Source organism: Dermochelys coriacea, chromosome 3 (genome assembly GCF_009764565.3).
Source record: "Dermochelys coriacea isolate rDerCor1 chromosome 3, rDerCor1.pri.v4, whole genome shotgun sequence".
NCBI lineage: Eukaryota > Metazoa > Chordata > Testudines > Dermochelyidae > Dermochelys > Dermochelys coriacea.
In genome coordinates this window covers 173,324,170-173,350,860 of record NC_050070.1, presented here as the reverse complement: position 1 = coordinate 173,350,860, position 26,691 = coordinate 173,324,170, and the positions used below count along the sequence as shown (strand labels likewise).

General features: G+C 42.6%; 2 protein-coding genes and 1 long non-coding RNA gene across 3 annotated transcripts in view; 2 read left to right on the top strand and 1 right to left on the bottom strand.

Annotated features, from left to right (window-relative positions):
• Positions 1-26,691, top strand: part of LOC122459444 — a 472,186-nt gene that overhangs the window by 336,236 nt on the left and 109,259 nt on the right. The gene's annotated exons all lie outside the window — the stretch shown is intronic.
• Positions 1-26,691, bottom strand: part of LOC122459526 — a 90,659-nt gene that overhangs the window by 1,759 nt on the left and 62,209 nt on the right. The window contains exon 2 of the long non-coding RNA XR_006280285.1: positions 9,086-9,235. This is a non-coding gene — a long non-coding RNA (uncharacterized LOC122459526). The remainder of the gene's footprint in view (positions 1-9,085; positions 9,236-26,691) is intronic.
• HAAO (3-hydroxyanthranilate 3,4-dioxygenase) overlaps positions 1-26,691 on the top strand; it is a 58,115-nt gene that overhangs the window by 29,062 nt on the left and 2,362 nt on the right. The window contains exons 5-9 of the mRNA XM_038396288.2: positions 703-792; positions 5,633-5,676; positions 22,084-22,229; positions 23,208-23,276; positions 24,540-24,622. Coding sequence (XP_038252216.1) covers positions 703-792; positions 5,633-5,676; positions 22,084-22,229; positions 23,208-23,276; positions 24,540-24,622 — 432 coding nt within the window. The remainder of the gene's footprint in view (positions 1-702; positions 793-5,632; positions 5,677-22,083; positions 22,230-23,207; positions 23,277-24,539; positions 24,623-26,691) is intronic.

The following is a 26,691-nucleotide window of genomic DNA, read 5'->3' as shown; positions in this document are numbered from 1 at the left end:
ACAGTGTGTATGATAAACCCATTGTTTCATGTTCTCTCTGTGTGTATATCAATCTCCCCTCTGTTTTTTCCACCAAATGCATCCAATGAAGTGAGCTGTAGCTCACGAAAGCTTATGCTCTAATAAATTTGTTAGTCTCTAAGGTGCCACAAGTACTCCTTTTCTTTTTAGGCAGAGATAGACACTTAAATCCAGGCTACTGGGAGGTGCCTATCTCTGTGAGAGGGACAGGGCTTAACACACACCCATCTCCTCAGTATCTCCCAGTGGCTAGCTTAGACAGCTTCCCATCTAGCATGTTGGCTTTTTGTGGATTGCTTTCTTAGGTGCCTATCTCTCACCGTTCAGTGTATAGGGAAGCCAATGTAACTGCTTTGTGAATCTCAGTGTTGTTCCTGTGGTTTTTTTTTTTAGATGCTTAGAAGTTAGCCACCGTGACACTCAGTGCTGCAACACCTAAGTCCCTTTGTGGAGCACACTCTTGGTGACTTATCCAAGGTTACTCCGCAAGACTGTGTTAGAGCTGAAAATAGGACCAAAGAGTCCTGACTCTCCATCCTAGCCACTAGAAAACACTGTCCCTCTAATGCACTATACTTATTAATAAAATATAGCTCACTGCATTAACTCTAAAGATGCTATTTTTTAAAAAAAATAACCATTATGCAAAGGAATGATTTACTAATGTTGTTACTTTGTCAGATATTATGTTGGAGAATCAACCAACGTCCTGTTTGAAAGATGGTTTTATTGTGAGGATCTTGGCACACAACTTATACCGATAATCCAAGAGTAAGTCTGTATTTACTTTTCTGTTTATGCTGCATTTTGAACAATGTTAACTGTAAAATTAGTCACCGTCCTACAAAGAGAACCTCTGCCCGGAAGTGAGCATGCACAACTCCCACTGAAGTGGATGGGAGTCGAGTGTGTACTACACCTTACAGAATTATACCCTGTGCAGTGCACTAGACCAAGACAGAGCATGGGAAGATGTTTAATGTAACAGGAATTAAGTTTCACTGTAACACTGAACTGATGTTAGCGCTCTGCCTGATAATCTTTATGGGGATGTAGAACTAGCCTGGGGGTTAGGTTACTTTGATTTTCTAGCTCTGCTTGTTTGACTATTTCTGTTTGCTTGAACTTTTAAAATATATAGAGAAACCTTAAAAATACAAAAACAAAAAATCCCATCACAGTTCCTTCCTGAAATTAATTCTTTGGAATTGTAGGTAAGACTAAGAAGGCCTGCTCAGTTGCACTGGGATATTATTAATGGGTAATCAGTGTTTTGCTAAACTTGCTCGAGCATGTGAAAAGCAAATGTCTCCAGGCAACATGTAAACTTGTCCATTGATGTAAGTGAGTTGCTGTCTTCTCCAAAAAAAGAAAAGGAGGACTTGTGGCACCTTAGAGACTAACAAATGTATTTGAGCATAAGTTTTCATGAGCTACAGCTCATTTCGTCGGATGCATGCAATGGAAAAACAAACAGAAAAGGACCCAGAATATCCACAACTACTCACTGAAATGGAACTTCATTGATGGGGAGTGGCTGGAGAGGGACTTTGACGTGGTCTTGGGGTTTTCCCACTTTTTGGCATACCTCACAAGACCGGACATAGGTAGAAACATCCTTGCCCATTCCCTCCCAGTGGAATGACCTCCCCAACCGGTCTTTGGCCCTGTTCACCCCAGCATGACCACTAGGATGATTGTGGGCTAAGCTCAAGAGCTTGACCCGGTACTTAGTTGGAACTACCAACTGTCTCTGAGGATGCCAGTCTTCCTGGTGTCCACCAGAAAGAGTTTCCTTGTATAAAAGTCCTCTTTCTACAACAAATCTGGATAGATTAGAAGAGCTGAGAGGCGGTGGGTTGCTCCGTGCCGCCGTCCAAGCTCTCTGGAGGCTTTCATCTGCTTTCTGTTCGGTCTGGAACTGTTCTCTTGATGCTGGAGACATCAGTTCCTCATTGGATTGTGGACCTATGCTTGGTCCTTCTGGAAGCGATGTAGGGGATGGGGCTGTTTCTGTTGACTGTGAACCGCTCTCCTCTGGTGCACTATGTTGGGGTTCAGGCTCCAGCCGAGCCTCTTGTGTAGGGTTATCGTCTGCTGCCAGTTCAGGTTCGGTGGGGCCCTCTGCTGTTGGGGTTGCAAGTATTGGAGTCAGTGCTGGCAATGGGTCTGGTGCTGGTTGTTCCGCCGGTTCCGGTGCTGGGACTGGCTCTGTCTGGGTCTCTGGGACTGGATCCACCACTGCTGTTGCAGACATTGGCCTGGGTCCAGGTCCATCACCTCTGACCGGGTTCTGGTAGAAGTTTCCGGAACAGAGCTAGGCGTGACGGTTTGTTTAGCCTGGCTGCAGGTGATCATTCCCACCCTCTTGGCTGACTTCACACAATTGGCCAAGTCTTCCACCAACAGCATGGGGATGGGATGATCATCATAGACTATAAAAGTCCATGTTCCTGACCAACCCTTGTACTGGACAGGCAACTTGGCTGAAGGCAAATTGAAAGAGTTGGACCTGAAGAGTTGAATTGTCACTTGGATCTCTGGGTTGATTAAATTGGGGTCCACTAAGGAAGCATGGATAGCCAACACTTGTGCTCTGGTGTCCCTCCACGCGGTGACCTTCTTCCCATCCACACTCACAGTTTCCCTCCGCTCCAAGGGTATCTGGGAGGTATCTGGGCCTGAGGACCTCTGGTGTGATTCCAGTGCAATGAACTGTAATCTGTTGGAGTTCTTGGGGCAGTTGGCCTTTACATGCCCCGGCTCGTTGCATTTAAAACATTGTCCAGCTGATGGGTCACTGGGGCGAGGTGGGTTGCTGGAGAATGGTGTGGTGGGACGATAAAGGAGGGTGGGTCTGGAGGGTTCCTTGGGTGGTAGCTGGGGCCTTGGGCGGCCCCCAGTAGTCTGAGGTTGTCCCTTCTGGTGTCCACTCCAACTGCAATCAGTTTTTTTCTTTTTTGCCACCTCCACCCATTTGGCTCCAATCTCCCCCGCCTCGATTACAGTTTTGGGCTTCCCATCTAGGATGTATCTTTCTATTTCCTCAGGAACACCCTCTAAGAACTGTTCCATTTGCATTAGGACATGCAAATCTGCTGGAGATTTAACACTTGCTCCTGATATCCAGGCATCCCAATGTTTCACAATGTGGTAGGCATGTCGGGTAAATGATATGTCTGGTTTCCACTTTAGGGCTCTGAACCGCCGACGGGAATGCTCGGGGGGTTATCCCCATTCTGACTCTCACCTTGGTTTTAAACAGTTCATACTGGTTCATGTGTTCCTTAGGTATTTCAGCCGCCACCTCAGCTAAGAGTCCACTGAGCTGCGGCCTCAGCTCTACCATGTATTGGTCTGTAGAAATGCTGTACCCAAGGCAGGCCCTTTCGAAGTTTTCTAAGAAGGCCTCGGTATCATCGCCTGCCTTGTAGGTGGGGAACTTTCTGGGATGGGAAGTGGTACCTGGAGAAGGATTGCTAGGGTTTGTTGGTATATTCTGCTGAGCCTTTACCTTCTCCATCTCCAGAGCATGCTTCCTCTCTTTTTCCTTCTCCTCCTCCACATGCTTCCTCTCTTTTTCCTTCTCCTCCTCCACATGCTTCCTCTCTTTTTCTTTCTCCTCCAGCTCTTTGGCCCTTGCCTCCATTTCTTTGTCCCTTGCCTCCATTTCCCTCCTGTGGGCAGCCTCTATTTCTTTTTCCTTTGTCTCCATTTCTTTGTCCCTTGCCTCCATTTCCCTCCTGTGGGCAGCCTCCATTTTTTTTTTCCTGGCCGCATGTGCATCCATCTCCATCCGCATGGGTTCTATCCGTCTTTCATATTCCTTTTGTTTTTCCTCAGCCTCAAATCTGGCTAATTCCAGCTTTTGTTGAACTGTGGAGTCTGTTATCCTAACCTCTCTGTTTTTAACTAACTTTACATCCGAAAGTTAGAAAGAAAACAAAACAAAACAAAAAACTTGGCTTGTAAAATTTTGCTGTGCTGAAATATGATACTATATTCTCTAGTGATTGTCAGCCTACAAAGAAATCCTTAAAAAAAAAAAAACCTAACACCTTTGTCTCCAGACAAATAGGCAGAAAACCTCTCTAGTTGCTCTTAGGAGAAGAAAAAAAAATCAAAAAGCAAAAAACTTCAGGTCTGTGAAGACTTGTGAATTTCCCTGCAGGAGGTTAACTACCCTGCCTTTAGGTAGAGAAAACTCCAGCTCACAAAAGACAATTCCCTTTTGTCTTTGCTCTGGCCCCAAAGCAGAGAAAAAAACTCCAACCTGCTTTCCAGCAGCCCAAAGGAAAAAAAAATCCCTTTTAAAATCTGTGTTTCTGGTTCAGAAAATCTCAAATTGATCTCAAAATAATTTCAAATTAATCCCACCGCTCTGCCACCATGTCAAGATTCCATCCCCACTCTGAACTCTAGGGTACAGATGTGGGGACTTGCATGAAAACCTCCTAATCTTACTTTTACCAGCTTAGGTTAAAACTTCCCCAAGGCACAAACTATTTTACCTTTTGCCCTTGGACTTTCACTGCCACCACCAAACGTCTAACCTGGTTTATTATTGGGAAAGAGTAGTTTGGAAACATCTTTCCCCTCAAAATCCTCACCAAAACCTTCCACCCCCTTCCTGGGGAAGATTTGATAAAAATCCTCACCAATTTGCATAGGTGACCACAGACCCAAACCGTTGGATCTTAAGGGCAATGAAAAAAGCATTCAATTTCTTACAAGAAGAATTTTAATAGAAGAAAAGGTAAAAAGAATCACCTCTGTAAAATCAGGATGGTAAATACCTTACAGGGTAATTAGATTCAAAACATAGAGAATCCCTCTAGGCAAAACCTTAAGTTACAAAAAGACACAAAGACAGGAATATCCATTCTATTCAGCACAGCTTATTTTCTCAGCCATTTAAAGAAATCATAATCTAATGCATATCTAGCTAGATTACTTATTAAATTCTAAGACTCCATTCCTGTTCTGTTCCCAGCAAAAGCATCACACAGACAGACCCAGACCCTTTGTTTCTCCCCCCCTCCAGCTTTGAAAGTATCTTGTCTCCTCATTGGTCATTTTGGTCAGGTGCCAGCGAGGTTAACCTAGCTTCTTAACCCTTTACAGGTGAAAGGGCTTTTCCTCTGGCCAGGAGGGATTTTAAAGGTGTTTACCCTTCCCTTTATATTTATGACAGGTGCCACACGTACTCCTTTTCTTTTTGCGGATACAAACTAACATGGCTGCTACTCTGAAACCTGTCTTCTCCAAATGGTTCATAAAGGATGAGCAACTAGCAGAGCAAGCTTTGTATTACAGGATGGCAAGGCAGTCGCCTAGAGCCACAGAACATGAAGTCAGCAAAATGTTTAGTGACTATTGTGTGAATGACTTTGTAAAGTGCCTTAGGGCCAAATCCTCTACTGGTGAAATTGGCATAGCACAATTGAAGTCAATGAAGCTATGTCTAGTTACACCTGCTGAGGATCTGGCCCTATCTATTTTACAGATTGCTTATGGTAGTACACAACTTCATAGGCTGTATTGCTACATAATTTCAGCCTACAAAATGTGAACATTAGGTTTTAGTGATGCTTAATGTTTATTATTGCAGGTTTTTCAACTCAACACAATATCACACAGGAAAACCAAATCCAGGTAATGAAATGATTGTCCCAATTACAAATTAATTTACATCTGAGTAATTAAGGGGCAATGATTTTAACTGAATTAAAGTTATTATACTGAAATGAAGTTCTGTTTTTCCTTTCTCGCTGCTTCTGTAAATTAAAGTTACTTTGTAAGGAAAAATAGCCATTCTCTTTCCCTGCAACAGAGACAAGAAAAATGCATATGTATGAGCGGCATTAGTACCTAGTCTGCTAATGTGAGGACATTAGAATGAACTATTTAGAGAATTATATAGTGCAAGATCTAAGAAACTCTGTTCTGCTTCCACACTGTTTGAGCACCATGCAAGCCAGAGTAAGATTTTAGTAAATCAAATCACCACATCGCACAGTTATTTCTCCTCCTTTACACAGGATTGTGTATTTTATCCACACTCTGAGAGTAGGGTTGCCAACTTTCTACTTGCACAAAACTGAACATCCTTGCTCTGCCCCCTCTCTGAGGCCCCTCCCCTTCTCCAAAGCCCTGCTGCTGCTCACTCCATCCCCCCTCCCTCTGTCGCTCGCTCTCCCCATCCTCAATCACTTGCTCATTTTCACCGGACTGGCTCATGGGATTGGGGTGTAGAAGGGGGTGAGGGCTCCAGCTGGGGGTGCAGACTCCAAGGTGGGGCCAGGGATGAGGGGCTTGGGGTGCAGGGGGGGACTTGCTGCTGCTTCCGGGAGCCGCGCGGAGCTACGGCAGGCAAGGAGCCTGCCTTAGCCCTGCTGACCGTACTTTTAACGGTCTGGTCAGCAGTGCTGACCAGAGCCACCAGGGTCCCTTTTCAACCAGGCGTTCCAGTTGAAAACCGGACACCTGGCAACCCTATCTGAGAGAAAGGGCACTTACGCTCAGGTCACGATCCAAATCCCATTGAATTGCACTGGCTTCACTAGGACTTGGATCAAGCCCCAGTGCTGATTGTAATTGTGTTGCCCTAGAGTGGGTACTTAAGTCACTAATCTATTTTCAAGTCAGCTCTCAGATTGGAGTGCAAATCTCTTCTCTTTGAGGCCCCCCCCAGCAGCCCAGAGAGAGGTAGCTATGCAGACCTAACTCCCAATGTATTCAGTGCTAGGTTGATGGACAAATTCTTCCGTTGCCAAGCTACTGCCTCTCGGGGAGGTGGATTAAATACAGTGACAGGAAAACTGCTACAGCTGTAGTGCTACCATTGTGCTGCTGTAGCGTTTTAAGTATAGACATAGGCTTAGAAAGTATGAAAACTTTGCATAAAGAGTTTTGTATCTGACCCTGTAATGGAATGCTAAACTGTATTCTACCATTCAGCCATTAGGTGGTGTCATGTGTAACATACCTTATCTGAGTTAGTAATAGCTAGAATAAGCACTGCATTGAAAAAAGAAAAGGAGTACTTGTGGCACCTTAGAGATTAACAAATTTATTAGAGCATAAGCTTTTGTGGGCTACAGCCCACTTCATCAGATGCATAGAATGGAACATATATATATAAAAACATACATACAAACAGATAAATTGGAAGTTACCATTCAAACTGTGAGAGGCTAATTAGTTAAGATGAGCTATTATCAGCAGGAGAAAAAAAACTTTTGTAGTGATATCTTACTATATGTTCCATTCTATGCATCCGATGAAGTGGGCTGTAGCCCACAAAAGCTTATGCTATAATAAATTTGCTAGTCTCTAAGGTGCCACAAGTACTCCTGGATACAGACTAATACGGCTGCTACTCTGAAACCTATCACTGCATTAAAGGATCTTATAGTGAATACATCTCTGGTGTATCCCCAGGAAGGAAACTCTGTAGTCAGTCCACGTGTGATACAAGGGCCTGACCTGCAATTTACCGTGTACAAGAGCTACATGACAGAATCATCAGCAGCATCAGTATTGTGTTCTCATATACTCCTGACAAGTGGGTTTCTGACAGAGGAGGGCTCTGTGCTTTCATGGGAAGCAAATTTTGTCTTCCCAAAAGCTCACTTCTACTTACCTCATATAATAAACAAACTACTTTATTCCAACACGGGTGTCTCCCAGTGCCCAACAGGTACAGACTGTAGAGCTGGGATCTAAAGTAATCTGGCTTTGTGGTTAAAGCATTGGATTAGGATTTGGAAGATGTGTGTGCAATTCCAGACCTGTCACAGGCTTCCTTTTGTGATTTTGGGCAAGTCACTTAATCTCTCTGTGCCTCACTTCCCAATCAATAAAATTAGGATTGGTTTTCTCCCATTCTTTGCCTGTTTGTCTATTTAGATGGTAATCTCTTTAAGGCAGAGACTCTCTCTCAATTTATACTTGTATAGTGCCTATCACAATGGGGGGCCTAATTTCAACTAGGGCCTCTAGGTGATATTGTAATAAAAATAATATCCCCAATCTCACACACCATCCATCCTTGGTCAATTTAATGATTCCCAATAAACACGAGTAAGATATATTTGAGCATTCGATGAAGTGAGCTGTAGCTCACAAAAGCTTATGCTCAAATAAATTCATTAGTCTCTAAGGTGCCAGAAGTACTCCTTTTCTTTTTGCGAATACAGACTAACACGGCTGCTACTCTGAAACCCTTCCACATAGGAACTGGGAGGTTGTAGCTCAGGAACAAGTGAATTATATTAAGCAGGAAAAAAATGTAGAATACTAAATATTAACATTGGCAGTATTTTCACAGAAAGTAAGAACCACAGGCTAGACTGTCACATGCCATAATATTTCTTGAAGCTTTTGCACATAGAACTGCAAGAAATTGTTATATAAATCTAGCAAGGAAGATCTTTCTTCTGTTGCTGTTCAAAAGTCCTCCAAAGCCCAGGAGGCTAGGGAGAGTTTAATTAGAGCCAAAGGAGATGTTTTCAAGAAAAAAAAAATTAAGCACTTAAGCGTATTACCTTTGTTCTGAGCTCATTACATCTTTTTTCCCCTGAATGGTTTCCCACTTGGATTTAACAACTGAATCCAGAATACAAATATTTTCACTGGTTTTTAGCTTTGCTCTTGCCCCAAGTAAAAGGCAATCAGAAAAATTCTGTGCAGAATTTCAGCCTGGTGAACAGCTCAGTGCTCCTGATCTGCACTTCTCAGAGACAGTAATAAACACAAGCTTCCAGAAACAGCTTCTGTTGTGCAAAAAAAGCCACACATACCCTAATATTTTTAGAGTTGCTGGAGTTTTAGCTCCCAGCTCCCATTAAACTTAGTTGAATTTGTGTATCAAACCCTGCACAAAACATTGAGTAAGCTAGTAACAAAAACTACTAACTTCTCAAGTTGTGTTCTGCTGATGGAGAATGTACCCGCCAGAGCCATGATTTTCTATGGGACCTATAATTTTCTCTCCTCGGTGTAATTCAAGGATCAGCATAAGATGTGTGCAGTATGCAAATCCAATTTAAGCCACAGGTACTTAAGTGGTCCACAGATCTTGTGCTGGTCCTGGGCAAAGAGGTGAATTTCAAGCCAGGCAAGCAGTCTGCATCTAAGTCAGCAGCAATAAGGCTTCAGCCAAAGCGCTCTCAGCCTCATCTCCACATGAGTCCCAGCTGTTCCACAACCTCTGCAGAGAGACAGACAAACAGAAAAGGTGAAAGAAGCCAGAGAAAAATCTTCAGAGAAAGTCCTGATAGCACCTGTTTCATTCAGGAAAGCTCTGAATGGAATCAATCGCTACATAACTATTTTTGACTTGAGCTAAGTTTCTTCTTGGTTATTTATGTATTTTGGGCCAATTTTTGGCCTCAATTAACACTCAGGCAATCCTACTGAAATAATAATAATAAGCTAATAAGCGATGGTCACATAATATTATAATAATATTGCTAATAAGCGATGGTCACATAAACACCACCCTATATCGGAAACCTACTGACCGCTATTCCTACCTACATGCCTCTAGCTTTCATCCAGATCACACCACACGATCCATTGTCTACAGCCAAGCTCTACGATATAACCGCATTGCTCCAACCCCTCAGACAGAGACAAACACCTACAAGATCTCTATCATGCATTCTTACAACTACAATACCCACCTGCTGAAGTGAAGAAACAGATTGACAGAGCCAGAAGAGTACCCAGAAGTCACTTACTACAGGACAGGCCCAACAAAGAAAATAACAGAACGCCACTAGCCATCACCTTCAGCCCCCAACGAAAACCTCTCCAGTGCATCATCAAGAATCTACAACCTATCCTGAAGGACAACCCATCACTCTCACAGATCTTGGGAGACAGGCCAGTCCTTGCTTACAGACAGCCCCCCAACCTGAAGCAAATATTCACCAGCAACCATACACCACACAACAGAACCACTAACCCAGGAACCTATCCTTGCAACAAAGCCCGTTGCCAACTCTGTGCACATATCTATTCAGGGGATACCATCATAGGGCCTAATCACATCAGCCACACTATCAGAGGCTCATTCACCTGCGCATCTACCAATGGGATATATGCCATCATGTGCCAGCAATGCCCCTCTGCCATGTACATTGGTCAAACTGGACAGTCTCTACGTAAAAGAATAAATGGACACAAATCAGACGTCAAGAATTATAATATTCAAAAACCAGTTGGAGAACACTTCAATCTCTCTGGTCACACGATTACAGACCTGAGAGTGGCTATCCTTCAACAAAAAAACTTCAAAAACAGACTCCAACGAGAGACTGCTGAATTGGAATTAATTTGCAAACGGGATACAATTAATTTAGGCTTGAATAGAGACTGGGAGTGGATGGGTCATTACATAAAATAAAACTATTTCCCCATGTTATTTCTCCCCCCACTCCACCCCCCCCCCCGTTCCTCAGACGTTCTTGTTAAGTTCTGTGTCCTAGAGGAAATTATTTTCACAGAGATATGAGCATGAGAAGACTAGGTGTTTGAATGGAGTGCCAGATGTCAGTCTACCTGTAGAATTCTGGCTGCAAGAGCTAACAGAAGCACAGTTTAAAAGACGGAATGTAAATTACCTTAAAAGAAGGATGGGTGGGTAGGGTTAAGTCCAAAAATTGGGAGTCAGGTGACTGCTGGCTCATCCATTGACTGTATGTATGGCAGGTGCAAGCCATTTAATCATTCAATAGTGATTGAGAGGGCCACCTAAAAATCTAGGTGATGAACTGGGTACCCAAAATTGTGGCACCCATAATTAATAATGTAAAAGTTGGCCTTAATCTTTCTGAGCCTTTGAGATGAGTGGGAGACTGTCCACTGACCTTAACTAGCTTTGGATAAGGTCTCATGTGTACCGGTTTCCCAGCTGTAAAGTAAGGATCGTGCTTACCTAACCCCCAGGCATCTGGTAGGGTGAAATTCATTGCTGTGTGTAGAGCCCTTGGCAGGTGCTATCGAAATGCAAAGTATTTCTATAAAAAGAAGCCTATGTGTAGTTTTGGGGGTTTTTTAAACTTCTTATTTACACATCAAGAAATTCAGTAGAGTGCAGTTTTTAATTAAGAGCTAAATGGTGACTTTGTCACGGTCCCCAGATAAGGAGCAGCATGTTGTTGTACTGTCCTAGGAAGCAGATTGTGACTCACTGATTCACAGTCTCCCTCCCAGTTTTCCCCAGCTCCAGCCACGTGCCAGGCCTATACCTGGCACTCTATAGTCCCCGAGCATGTCAGTATAGCAGAGCTGACTAGTGCATTGGCAGGGAGCCAAGGCAGCTCCACCCCTTCATCTTCCCCACCCCCGCATTGGGGCAGGGATGTAGAAGCTCTATGGAACCAGCTCTCCCCACCATGAAGCTACCCACAATATGTGCAGCCAACATATGGGAATAAATGGTCATATTCTCCTGCCTGGACCCAAAGGATGGGCCATAATTGTCCTAAATTAAGGACATAGGATAGCAATTTTTTTAATTGAGTTACACATTAATTTACGTAATTTGCCATATGAAAACTTCCACAAAATCTTTAATCCCAAACCTCTAAATTTCCTACAGATCTCAGGATTCTGAGCCATGAGTTCCCAAAGGAGTTCCTTGAACTCAGTGCACTCTAATGACAACAACCAAACCCACACCCCAGAAAACCCCAAAAACACAAAGAGACCTCTTCTGTTCTGTAATACTCTCAGCTGAGATGCCACCAAGTGAGGCAGAGCCCAAGTCATAATCTTAAAGGGTTCTCCTAAGGCTTCACCATGGGAACTGAGCCGTTGCCGACTTTTTGCACATATGTATTTAATGACACCATCAGAGGAATCACAAAAGTGCTGGGTCAAAATGCTCTTCTTTTTTTTTGTTCAATCTTTTGTCACCAGAACCAAAGCTTAGATCAGTCACCTTATTAGAGGAGATGAACTTACTAGTTAACTTCCTTCTTCTCTTTTCAAATGCTCCCCAGACAGCAACATCTAGAACAGACTATGCACCAGGAGAATCAATCTGCTGTCTTTAGCCTTACCCACACCCAGGGCTATTTAATAGTAATAATAATAATTTGCATCTCTCAAGCCCCTTCCTCAGAGAGATCTAAAGGACTTTAGAAAAATTATTTAAGCCTCCCATCACTCTTATGAGGTAGGTATTATTATCCATGTTTTACAGAAGGGGTAACCAAGTCACAAAGATACTAAAGGGCTTGCCCAAGGTCCTATGCAATGTTGTTGTCGCCATGTTGGTCCTAGGATATTAGAGAGACAAGGCAGGTGAGGTAATTGCGCAAGGTCATACAGCAAGTCAATAGCAGACTCAGAAGTAGAACCCACGATTCCCAATTTCTAGGACTGCACCCAGAACACTAGACCACATTTGCTATATGTATTACCTGGCATTCCTGACCACAGTGATACAGACCCACCATGCCCTGAAGAGTTTGCAATGGGCCATAGCAATTACTTGTTACCTGAGCAAAGGAAGAAAGCACATACAGTTCCCGTTCTCATTTATTCCCTCGTCTAGCTGGCTACACCTCCCTTATGGAGAGGAGAAAACATGGGCCTATTTCTTTACGTGCAACATTTATTTTTATAAATTCTCTTCATCAACCTCTTTGTCTGAATCAGAAAAACACAAGAGAAAAACTACCATTTAGTTTGCAGCATAGATTTAGTGACATGAAAAAAAATATGCAAAGACATTGTTACATGATCACTAATAAATTATTAGCCATGATAAGCCTGGAGGCATGCCACAAAAACGTATAATTACATAGAGAAACATATACCAAAGCGCTGTATTTTCAGATAGATGGTTCAGCAGCTGTACTTGATATCAGTGAGATGGGGATAAATACCCTGGCCTAAGTTTTCAAATTGATTAGTGATTTTAGGTGCCTCAGTTTTTAGATGCTTAACTTAAGATACTTTTAAAAGGCTTGATTTTCAGAAAGTGCTGAACATCCAGCCGCTGAAAATCAGGTCCCTCTTCATGATTCAGGCTGGGTACTCTAAATTACTAATCACTTTAGAACATTTAGGCCTGTGCTAGATACTGTACTGTGATGGGCATGTGTGAGAGAGAGATTTATATGAAATAAGAAAGACAAGATGAAATAAGACTAATATAGTCCGAACTTGAGTCCATATTCAGGGACTTGATGAAGTGAAGTGAAGTAATGAAATGCAAATTCTAAAGTAAAAGGGTGTGATTTCCCCATCTCCATTCCAGCACCTTTTGGCTGGGTAGAAAGGCCAGAGAGGCATAAAAACCTCTGTTCCAGCTGCAGGAGAATTGCTCTGATGCAAGCACGGAGAAGATAGCCATAAAGCTGTCTCCTAACCTTCCCCCTCATGCCCTGGCACAGCAGCCATGGGGGGGGGCACAGCACACAGATATGTGGAGTTTCTGGAGAGCATTATGGCCCCAAACCTGCTCTCACTTAGACAGTAGGATTCCCAGGTGTCCAGTTTTCGACCAGAACGCCTGGTCGAAAAGGGACCCAGGTGGCTCTGGTCAGCACTGCTGACCAGGCTGTTAAAGTCTGGTTGGCTGCACAGCAGGGCTAAGGCTCCCTGCCTGCCATGGCTCCATGCGGCTCCTGAAGGCAGCAGCATGTCCCCTCTCCAACTCCTATGTGTAGGGGCAGCCAGGGGGCTCCGCACGCTCTGCAGTGCCATTGGCCAGGAATTGCGGCCAAAGGGAGCTGCGGGGGCGGCACCTGCAGTCAGGGCAGCATGCAGAGCTGCCTGGCCACACCTCTGCGTAGGAGCCGGAGAGGGGATGTGTTGCTGTTTTCCAGTGTCTCTTAAAGCATGAATTGGTTTTGAGATGTAGTTTCAGATTTACTTGGCCATGCAGAACACTTGGGTGCAAGAGTGAATTTGCAAGTCTTGCTTCTAGGGCCAGTGGAGAGTATGAACCAAATTCAGCTCTGGTATACACAAATGCAGTTCCCACTGAAGTCTCTAGAAGATGCACCCATTGTGCCAGGGCTGAATTGGACTCTGAGTCAGCTGCATGCAGAGCTTTTTATAATGAAACCCATAACCTGGTGAGTTTTGCCAGGTTACAGAATCCAGAAGGCCTGCCCAAGTCTAGCCTGAGTTGTAAGTACTCCCAAGCTAGTGGTGGATGGAAGCCATGTGAGACTTGGTTGTTTGGCATAATTTAAATCCAAAAAAAGGGCAAAATTTACTGTTTTCATCAATAGTTTTATTTAAAGTTTAGGGTTGAGGTCAAGGGAATCTGAAGACTCAGAAACCGAAACAAGGTTCAGATGAGCTAGAGAAAGGCTTGAAGTAAAATCCCAGATCTAAATTTCAAACTCTGGATGTGACCCAGAGCCAAACCCATCTGAATCTACCTTTTGAGCCTTTTTTTTTTTTGAAGTGTTGCAGTTTTTGGATGCCTAACTTGACATACCTGCTGAGCATCTGTCTTCTGAAAATCAGGCTCCTTTCAGGTGTCTGAAGATGAGCATCTAAAAATCACTAGTCTTTGCAAATAGTGTATATTTTTATAATGGACTGAACAAAAACCCAGTCCCAGACCCTGCTCCCTTGAAATTTGAGGTGTTAGAAATTTGGATGTAGTTTGCATCGATGCTCTTCTGTCTGTAGAATAATCCCTCCCATCTAGTCAGTGTGTTGTTGATTTTTAAGTAACATAAGTGTCCTGCATTAACAATGCTATTACTGAAGTGTTGTGATATTTATTTTTAAACACACTATTCTTGCTGTACAAATAACTAAAGAAGCTACATATCATAAGGGCCGCAATGGGAAATCAAGGAATAAATATATATAAATAACCCCACAAAAATACATAGAAAAACAGCAACTTATTAATGCTAATAATGACAAAGTTGAGGCATGTTAAACCCTGCCTGCAGTAAAGCGGTAAGCATACAGGCAGAGGGCAGCAGTGAAAGCTCCCAGAGTCAACGTATCTGACTCAGGGTATGGCTACACTAAAAACTTAAGTCGACATATATTAAGTCAACTTACAGCCACCATAATAATTATTGCAGTGGTGCATGTCCACACTACCCTCCTTGGGTTGATGGTACATGCCCTCACCAGGAGCACTTCCACCAACCAAAGAGGAGCAGTGTAGGGAGCGGAGAGCCCAGGCTCTCAACTCCTTTGGCAGCTTCCTGCTCATGGGCTCCTGGTGGGCTGTCCTCCACTCAGCTCCCCGTTCCCCCACCAGGAGTGGGGGGGGGAGGGAGAATCCTCTGGGGCTTCTGCTGCCCTAGCTTCTCGCCCCCCTCCACTCTGCCAACTCCTCACTGGGAGCTGGGCAGCCTTGTCAATGTCACAGCTCCCAGCCAGGAGTGGGGTCCATTCTTGCCCCAATTCCCAGCCAAGAGCGGGGTCCAGCTGCCCAGCTCTCCAAGGGAGTGGGGGACAGCTGGGCTCTAGCTGCCCATCTTTCTTGTTGACAAGAGCACTAACAGCAGATGTAAGTAACATAGTATATACACAGACACTGTATCACCCTAACCGACATAAGCCCTATGCCTTTTGTGGAGGTGGCGTTATTACATCATCTTATTATGCCATAAGTTGCCTTATGTCAACCTAACTGTGTAGTGTAGACCAGGCCACAGACTTAATGTCTGCCAGAGTGTTGGGACACTGTAGGCCAGTCATCCCTGCTGAAGCCTTTTACCATTTACAGCATGCACACGCTTTGCACCAGTCAATGGAGAAGGAGAGGTTGCCCTACCCTGTCTCCTTCGAGGTCAAGCTGGAAAGAAGGACAGACTGGAACTACCTTTATGCAAGGGTTTGAAGTTATAGAAGTTTCTTGAAACCAGTCCCCTCCCTCCCACTAAATCCCTTTTGCAGAGCCACATAGATCTAATCTCAGCTTTCATTGTTTAATTGAATCTGACCTGCTCTAAAAAGTGTCATATTTTTTTACAAATTCATTCAGTAAACCTGATGTATTTTTCAATTTAACATATTGTCACACTTTATCAGCCAAAGCTGTAAAAAGCACAGCAAGTTTATAACACTAATAGTTTCATACTGAATTTTCGCAGTATGAATATTTAATAGTAATGAACTATAAAAATGGACCTAACTATTGAACTCTTTTAATGAAGCTCTTCAATATTAGGACATGTACGAAAATATTAGAGTTGATGTTCCACTTAAGGATGTGGCATTTGGGGGATACATATACTAATGCTTTTGGCTGTCTAGTTTGAAAGTACTGTCTTCTTACAAAAAGAAAAGCAGTACTTGTGGCACCTTAGAGACTAACAAATTTATTAGAGCATAAGCTTTCGTGAGCTACAGCTCACTTCATTGGATGCATCCGATGAAGTGAACTGTAGCTCACGAAAGCTTATGCTCTAATAAATTTGTTAGTCTCTAAGGTGCCACAAGTACTGCTTTTCTTTTTGCGAATACAGACTAACATGGCTGCTACTCTGAAACCTGTCTTCTTACATTTTGCCTGTGTGTTCCACTGCCCCCAATAAATTAATTTGTGTTTGCTACTTGTCTCATAGTACCATTAGCACATCAAATGTTAAGGAAGTATCAAGAGACCAATTTGCTTAGAGATTAGTTAAAGCAATAGAACAAACCATACATAAACATAAGCAGTCCTGTCAAAACAAAAGCCATTGGGTGATAAGAGACACTCAGTTCCTTTGGTTGTTAGCTTGTAATGAAATGCCTGTTTACCTTGCCTGCAATGTGGGGCTCCCTCAATTTCTCCTGTTGAAGCTGTTCCACTGTGGGTAAATAATTAAAAGTCATTGGAGCAGGGGGACTGGATGCTGGGTCTCCCACATCCTGGATGAGTGCTCTAGGTACCATGCTATAAACTCGTTCTCATGTTTGTGCACTCTCTCTCTGGCCCAAATGCCCCTAAGTATTTCTCCACAATGCAACAGCTTCAACAGAGACTGAGGGAGCCCCCCTATGAGAATATCTCATCAGAATGCTCCTGAAAGGTAGATCACTGTTCAACTCTCTTCTCTTCATCAGCCATAGGGGGAACTTGAACCAGGGGTCTCCCATATTCCAGGTGAGTACTCTAGCCATTGACTAAAAGTTACAAAAGAGGTCATCCTCCTCCTCTACTTCCCTCCCTTTCCTCCACTGTTTTGTCTGAACTCACGTGAGGGACCAGATCCAGTAGGCATCCTTGGAGCCTGCCTATCCAATCCCGTGAGTTTGGCGGCTGGACGCCCATCTTCCCCTGGTTTGTGAATCACTGTGGGCTTAGGCGGGGACAGGCGATCGGATGCCTAGAGCGATGCCTAGTGTGCATGCCCAGAGGCAGAAGCCCAGGTGCCTAAGGAACTATTTATTGCAGAAACGTAGGTGCCAAGTAAGTTTAGGTACCTACAGAATTCAGCAGGAGTTTTGTGAATCACAGTGGAGCCTAGAACTGGGACTTGGGTGCCTAGACCCAGACTTAGGCACTGAAGTACTTTGTGAATTTAAGCCTTCCTGCCCGATAGTAACATTATCCCCCATCTCACATGGGATTTAACTGAAACCACTGGTTAAGGGCAACAGTGTGCCTTTCAGCACAGCTGCAGCAGGGGGGATGGGCGTGGCATATAAGGTGCAACAAGCCCTCAGAACTACAATCCCTTCCCTGCATCACACTTGCCTTGGCAGAGGGTGGGGTAGTAATTTTGCTGCAGGCCTATACCAACCATAAGTTATGACACCCTGTTGGCCGCCACATTGGAATCCATCAGTGGGACACTAGCATGAGTAAGGCTAGCAAAATGGGCCCCACAATGAGTGAGCAGCAGATCCTGGGTTATAACGGCTCCTGGGCCCATACTCAGACTGACTCTTTCCATTTCTGGATCAGTTTCCACTTCTTGCTTAGAAACACAAACAAGGTAGGAGGTTTTCTCCTTGCAGGGCTCTTTGCATCTCATTTGAACCCACAAAGACCCCCAGTTTCCATTGCTTAAACTATCTCTGTGCTCACCCTCAAACTCCCAAACTATTGCCACTATTTCCTCCAGGCCAAGAGCACTGTACTCCCTTTTAAGCCTCTCACTGGGAACCTTAACAACTGGAAACCAAGTGTCTCACTGCCAAGTAATGTCCCGAGAGGAGCTGAACTTGCTGATAAATCTCACTGTTCTCCTCCCATATCAGCCTGGATTGTGAAACACTGGCACCATATTCAGGTCCCCTACATGATAGGGAGCACTACGACTAAGCCACTTGTCGGGCTCCAGAAAGTTTTTTCCAATTAAACAATGCCGTATGTTCTGTGACATTGGAAATAACTCAGCTATCTAAATAGTGCTCAATAAAGCAGACTATTACTGTTAACCAAACAAAGCATTTAAAAATCAATTATAACACTAATTGCACTAAGTACCATGGTGGAATGTCTTCAATTTCTCTCTGCTTTTATGTGTAGATATGAATTATAAAAATATTTTACATACATTCCCAGCCAAAAAAACCAATGTTAAGATGCAGCTGAGGTTGAGAATCCATATCTATAATTTAAGGATGAAGAACATTACATGCATGTGGTAATTATCCCAAAAACAAGCATTATGAACCTAGGAAATTCAGAATTAAAATTAAACCTAAAAGAAACCCAAATATATTCAGGTATGAAAATGGACAGTTAAGGCACCCAGACAATCTTTATTTTGCCCTGTAGTGACACCATGCAATAACCGTACAAATAGAATTAATTCTTATTAGTGTTTGTGATCCCACCTTAAAGTAAACTGAGTTTCTGTCATATTTTTTCCTCATAGTGTCACTCCGTTTCTAGGAGTTTTTCTGCTTTGTTTTGTTTTACAAAAACAAAATTGTTCAGCAATTGTGCTGGATAAGACAGAATAAGATGCCTTTTTCTAAAATAAATGTTAAATAAAAAGAGCTTTAACCAAAAGATTCCTTCTTTTGGTGTTAACACTTTATATAACGGAGAGAAGCATTACAAAAATAAATGGTTTGCTTATACATGGAGCTTTGTTAACCTGTTTATTTTAACATGCATTTATATAATAGAGATTTTAATTTATGTGGCAGAAGAGGATGTTTCTAGATCAAAAGCTGCTGAAAGGGTTTTACCTTGTCCAAATTTTCTTGAGGACGACTATGGCTGCAAATACATTGTGCATATCATAATCCATTAAACTGTGATAACTTCTTTAACACAGTACATTGCATTTCATGCACTGACCTTCTGGGAAAAAATGGTGGCAATTTACATTCAAGATACCATGGTGTGATAACACATTCAGTGAGGTTTGTAGTTTCTAGAAAAGAGGGAGGAGAACATCATATAATCAACAGAATGAAACTGCATTTCTAAAACTCACAACATTATCTGTGCTGGAACTCAGGCTTTGTCTACACTACCAAGTTTTGTCAAGTACACTTATATCGACATCCAAAAGTTGACTTAATAAAATCAGAAAAGCTTGCTCACACTAGCCCCCTCTGGTGACAGATGATGTCCACACTGGGGGCGCCATCATTTACAGTATGAGCAATGCACTGTGGGTACACATCCCACAGTGCAGGCGACACCATCTGTTGCTAGGGGTTGTGGGAAGGCGGAGCGGGTCGTGACACATCTTGAGACCTGACTAAATGTCCCGGGATGCATTGCTTTGTGTCCCAGAACTCCATGGGCTTCCAGCTTTCTTTCATGGCATTTTTACAATGGCCATTTTCTACTGTGCACCCCGGCATCTTTGTGAGATGAGATGGATCCCGCTCTGCTCTCCTATGCTCTGTTAAGTGTCATGAGGACATTGTGCATAACAGTGCAGTTAATCATGAAATTACTGACAGAAGAAGACTCATAGGCACCCAACATTCTGCATGATATGGATAGCAGGAACTTTACATTGCTTTTGGCATTCACAGAGCAGCTGCATAGGATAAACCGTCACTTTTGGGCTAGAGAAACCAGCACTGAATGGCGGGATCTCATCATCGTGTAGGTGTGGAATGAAGAGCAGTGACTACAGAAATTTTGGGTGCATAAAGCCACTTTCCTGGAACTGTGTACTGAGCTGGCCTTGCGGCGCAAGGACTCCAGAATGAGAGCTGCCCTCCCGATAGAGAAGCGTGTGGCAATCGCTGTGTGGAAGTTAGCAATTCCAGACTGCTAACAGCTGGTCGCGAATCAGTTTGGAGTGGGAAAGTCGACCATTGGGGCTGTGTTAATGCAAGTGTGCATGGCAATAAATTGCATCCTGCTACAAAGGACTGCGACTATGGGAAATGTCCATGAAATAGTGGACAGCTTTTTTTTCTGCGTCTACTTACATGGGATTATTACTTGAAAAAGCATCCCAGAGGCATTTTCCACCCCTCTCAGAACATTCTACCTAGCAGCTCCTGCCAATAAAGTGCTGCTCACACTGCACTTGTTGCCGGCAAAACTTTTGTCTTCTGGGGGCGGGGCGGGAGTTAACATCTCTGAAAGACAAAAGTTTTGTCATTCAATTGCCAGTGTAGACATAGCCTTAGAGGCATGGCTGTAATGACACAGCCATGTTGCTGAAATCTGTGTAGTGTAGACATAGGTTAAAGCATGCAGTGTAGCCGCTCTTTGTCTCCTGCCAACAAAAAACTTCCACCCCCAACCAGCGGGGTTAGCTTTGTCAGCAGGAGAGTGCAGTTGTCGTTCAATTGCCAGTGTAGACATAGCCTGAGATAACTGCATTATCTCTGCACTTTACTGGGGGTTGATGGATTCATAGATTTTTAAGAGCAGAAGAAACAATTAGATCATCTAGTCTGACATTCTGCAATACATAGGCCATTGAATTTCACCCAGTTACCCCTGTTTGTAGCCCAGTAACTTGTGTTTGACTAAAGCACGTCTTCTAGAAAGGCAGACAATCTTGATCTGAAGACATCAAGAGATGGAGAATCCACCAACTCCCTTGGTAGTTTGTACAAATGCTTATTCACATTCTCTGTTAAAAATTTGTGCCTAATGTCTAATTTGAATGTGTCCATCTTTAACTTCCAATCACAGGTTCTTGTTATGCCTTTCTCTTTTAGATTAAAGAGCTTTTTATTACCTGCTATTGTGTCCCCATGAAAGTACTTCTACATCATGATCAAGTCCAATCTTTTTTTGATAACTAAACAGTTTGAACTTTTTAAGTCTCGCTATACAGCAGGGTTTTTTTCCAGCCCTCCAATAATTTTGGATGATTGAAGTTAATTTCAAATAACAGCAACTCAAGACACAAATCTTGAACCTCATTAGCAAAACTGAAGCTGCATTCCGCCCTCTAACTATTTTAAAATAAACCAGTTATGAAGGAGAATTACTGGAAAATAATTCCAACCACAACTGCATGAACATCATGAGAAAGATTCTTTAATACATTTAAGACTGTAAAATTGATTTGTTTCACTCTGGTCAACACAACCTTCATAATGCCTCAGAACACATGGTGCAGAGGAAATGAAGAGAATTCTGTTGCTGAATATGTGAAAAACAGGCCTTATTTACACAGAGGTCATACTGAAGTCATAGAGATGAGAATCAGCCTAGCTGCATGATTTTACCTGTTTTAGGGACCAGTTTGGAAAGGGCATGAATAACCTGCTAGGAGAAAATATGCAACAAGCTTTGCACCCTTGTATATCTATAGCATAATTTCTGAATATAATTGTAATACCCTAACTGTGCAAACCACTTTTGAAAAGAGATTGAAAGAAGGCTAGAGCCCTGATTTGGATAAGGCCTATGTGCTTGGTCTTGTTATCAGTCTAAAGCATATGGGAAACATAATTCATCAGCCCTATTATGGAAACTGCCATTCCATCAGGGCACAGAAACATGGATATATCCATAACATCAGATACAAAATTAAGATTCTATAACAGCACACATTGCTTGTCATTGGCATCTTCATTAGCCGACATCTGTGTTTACAACTGGCTTAGGCATCTAGAACTATCAGCAAAGATCAAGTGGAAGAGAGCTTCACTACTATTAACATTTTGCTTTGGTTGCAGATGATCTCCTGAAAGACACCCCTTTCCCACTAAATGCCACTAGAGTCATGGATCCATTTTCCTTCCAAATCTGGCTAAATGATCATCGTGGAGAAATAAATCAGAAGAAATTCTTGACCATGTTTGGAGACAATTTTGAGACAGAGGTAGAAGCTTTTATTTTTTTCAAGAGATATGGGAAAATGTTCAAAGGCTCAAATGGCAGTCTGGTACCCAACTCCCATTGGCCATCACTGGAAATTAGGCAACCATTTCCATGTCTGTTTTGAAAACCGCTTCCACATTTTTCTTACATAAAATTAATAAGTAGAAAAATGCTATTAAAATTGTTCATTATACCCCTTCATTTCAGATAACATTCTTGGCACCAAGGCCAACTTTGATTTGTTAATCATGTGATTTGTCTCTTTACTCATAAAATAGAGGAGCATAGGGGACTGGTTGATCCAGGGGATCAGCAATGGAAGAGCCTTTCATGTCTAGATCATCAGTTCAAAATCAGTCCCACGTAAGAGTAAAGTTGTTAGCATCTGGTGGCTATTCAACATACATAGTCCTTTACAAAGCATGTAGAAAGTAAAATGTCTTCCCTGGAGAACTTAGAATCACACTCAGAGATATGAGACAGTTCCAGTGACAGACGGCATGGAAATGCTGTCAGAGAGATCAATGCAGACAGAAGGAATAATAAGGCTTTGAAGGAGGAAAAGGAGGACACCCAGGGCCTGATTTCCAGCCCTTTGAAGTCAATGGGAAAAATCCTATTGATTTCAACAGGCTTTGGATCAGGCCCCATGGTGCAGGGAGAGAGGGTGTTTGTTCCAAGAGTAGGAGGTGGCAAGAATAAAGAAGCAAAGCTGAGAGAGGGAGGAGGCAAAAGAAACAGATAAGTGAGGATATGGAGGAGCATAAGGAGTGGCAGGTGTGATCAGTTCTCCTTTTTTCAGTAGGTATCTTTAAGAGATTAGCAAATGTAATGTGAATTCCAACAGTGTAGGTAAAATAATCTCGCATTCTACAAACACTTCCCCTAAAAATAAAATGTTTTACATACTGAAGGAAAAGTCACATATACTTCAGTCTCTGGATAAAATCCATGACTTTTCCCCCATTTTATGTTTTAGGCTATAGTTTATGTACAAGGAGTAAGTGAAGGAAGCAAAACGAATGCCGATATCTGGATATGGCAGCTGGTAAGTGACATGCTTACGGACTAAGTGTGGGTTTGTATTTAGATCTGGAACAGATCACTCTGTGAGAAAACTTCCTAGCCATGGGCAAGAAAAAAAAAATTTTATTCCTTCTCTAAGAAGATTCCCTAGCTCAGGAATCACCTGTGAGTCAATTTCAAACCATCAGTCATTCATCAGTGCTTGAAAAGTAACCCTTCTTCCTCCTCTCCCCTGGTGGAATGATCAGGGGTCACTACCATCCCTCACCAAATCCTGGATGGGGATTAGATTCCTGCCAGCGTCCCTCCCCCAGATCCACGAAGGACATACTATGGACTGCAGAAATCTTTCCTCTGCTGTCCCTCCCCTGGCCCTACAGAGTACTTGACCTAGTTATACATATGATCTGCTGTCCTTCCCATGGAGGAATCAGGTAGGACTCTGAAGTAGATTTACATGATTGTGTAACAATTTGTCTACTTGAAAGTGAAATAGTAGAGGCACCTATTCTATGGCTCAGCAGCCCTTAAGAGCAGGGATCCTGGGACAGGAACTAACCTAAAGGATCACAAAAACAAACCAGAGAAGATTTGCAGCCCAGCAGAAAAGATAACAGAAGAAAAATTTCCCATTTACACGTCAGGCAGGCTGCCAGATAATCCCACTTGTTCCTATTCTGTTTAAATTCGCAGAGACTGACCATCAGATGCTAGTTTCAAACAAAAAAAACCTCAAAGGGAACTTGTTTGTACTGCTGGTAAATGATACAGCAGGCAAGACCCTGTTAATGCTGGCAAGAATCTGACGTCTCGAAGTATTGCTGTCTGACAGGATAGTGATAAGTCCATTTCAGTTTCAATGGGGTCCTATCAGTAATTTTTGTCAGCTCTCCATTGTCTTGTGAACTGCTTTTCAAATCTCAAAAGGGATTTGAGGAATCTAAAAAAGAAACTTGAAAAATACTCCAGGAGTTTAGCTCTGTGATTTTCAGGGAGGCATATTGATCAGTGGGCTGTTAGGTTAACTGCAATGAATCAGCCATGGGGAACCTGAGGAACTATGAAGTGTGAAGCCTTGTTTTTATTGCTGCTAACTGTCAGGCAGGAAAGATCTGCTAAAGTTTTAACAAAGGCCACGTAGAATAGAGCCGTTTTCAAGCTTTACTTCTGTGGAAACGTTAGATTTTCCTGGTAGGCTTTACTTCTTACTAAGTGGTTCCTTTTTCTTTCTGCCAAGGACAGCACACAAAGAATTAAAAGCTAACTACTTGTTCTTGTCTTTCAGGAAGGCACATCTGTTGTTACTATGGATGGTAAAACACTGAGTCTAGCTGCTGGTGACAGCCTGCTCATCCCTGCCCTGTCTAGGTGAGTGCAGAACAATGGTTCTATGCATGGTTTTGGCAACTGAAGTCCCAATTCTGTACTGGGATACACCGGAGACCAGTGAGCATGCCTATTTGAGCAAGGCAGCTGCACAAAACTTCTAGCAAATAGACTCATTCACTACATACTAGGGTATGTGTCAACTGGCACATCAGAATATAACCCCAATGAATAGGGTATCTGCATAGGCAATATTACTCAACAAAGGGGCACTGAGGAGGAAATGTGGTGGCGCTGACAAATCAGTCTAGAACCTCTCTTGTGTAGTCAGGGAGAGAAAATAGCTCTCACTAAAAGCATTGGAAAAACCAGGATACAGAAAAGACCATGTGTACAGGTAAAGTGGTGGGGAGCCAGAGCCCATATCCTTCAGAAGGTGACTTCCTGAGCATGATACCAGATCTAATGGTGTATATGAACACCAACTATCTAGATGCCAGTTCAGGAACAAAGCTTTCTCCCATGTGCATTATTCTCATGAGGAAATGGGATCATGGCATGACCATTCCTAAGTAGGCTGCTGACAGACAAGATGTTTGCAAAGGAGAGTTGGTGAGAAGTTTTCCAGTGGAGAATGGAAAATATTTTAGTTGGAAAAATGTCATTTTCCAGCCAACTCTTGTGAAAAGTGACACAGGCACCCCAGCAGAGAAAGCACCCAACCTCAAAAAATAAAGGATACTGCATGCACATTGATAGGTACAGCTGGGTACAGGAAGATGATAGTGATGACTTTTTTTCTTTCCTATGGAGGAACACTAGCCCAAGAAAAATATTTCTGATATTGGATCTACTATATTAACATCCTATAACACTAAAAACCTTGTCTGAAGACTTGAAACCATCTAACTGAGCACAGAGCTATAAAGTCAGGCCACTTATCTAGTGATCTTAGTCATCTTTTTAATACGTTTTAAATAGGATTTAATACAGAATCATTGTGATAGATAACAGCAGAGTATACACACACAAAAATCATGTTCAATGTTGATAGTTAAGCCAAAAATCTATAATTCTATTAACACGCTGGCCACTTCCACCCAAAACACTATAAGAAGTTACATCTAAGTATTTCACTAAATACTCTGCCAGAAGGCCCCATGTCCCCTTTATCTTGTTTTATAACAAGTACTACACAGAATATTGTTACCCTTTGGCGTATGCCGTCTATTTGATTAAATATTTTCCCAGTAGTGTATGATCTTGTTCTATTGTCTTTATATTGTAACTTACAAAATATTTTAGTGCCATGCAGATTTTTTTAATAGTAACTATAATTTCTTAGATTTATAAAAATGTGCGGTATAAAAGTGCTATTAGATCCTCTATTTCATCTCTTTACAAACTCAGGATTGTTCTAGATTTGAAATCATTTTGCTTTGACCCTATAACATGTTGTTTTCCATGACTGTTGTTGGCCTCATTTTATTTGTCTATTAAAGCAGAGCAAAATCTAAAGTGGCAGCTTTTAATTTTGTTCTGACAATACAGTGCTGTCTCCAAATTATTCTCTATAAACATGTGATTCTTACACTCACTCACTGACTCCTCCCTCTACCATACCCTCCTACAGTTTTTGAACCCACCTGTCTTAAATTAGCCCCTAATCCTGCAATCTGATCAATGAGAGTGGGTCCATCTAGAATCCAATTGAAGTCAGTGGGAGTAAGCCTGGTCGAAAAGGTCCACCCAGGCAGATCATATCAGATTGGGATCTTTAAATGTAATCTCTTTGGGGCAGGGGTTCTCCTACTATGCATATGGATTGCATTTAGCACAAAGGGGCCATGATCCTGACTGTGGCCTCGGATCAATACTGTAATAGACATTAAATAAGTAAGTATATGAGTAAGAGAGATGGCCCTAAGCCGCAATACCAAATGCAAACATTCATGAACTTTTAGGTGTTTGAAATCCTGGTTCAGATGTTTGAAATCCTGGTTCAGATCTGGACTTTTTGAACTAAATTCAGTCAGTGGAGTTACTCTGCTGCTACCCCCATGTAACAAAGCAAAATGTAGTCCTTTACCTATTTGAATATTTCATCTTGT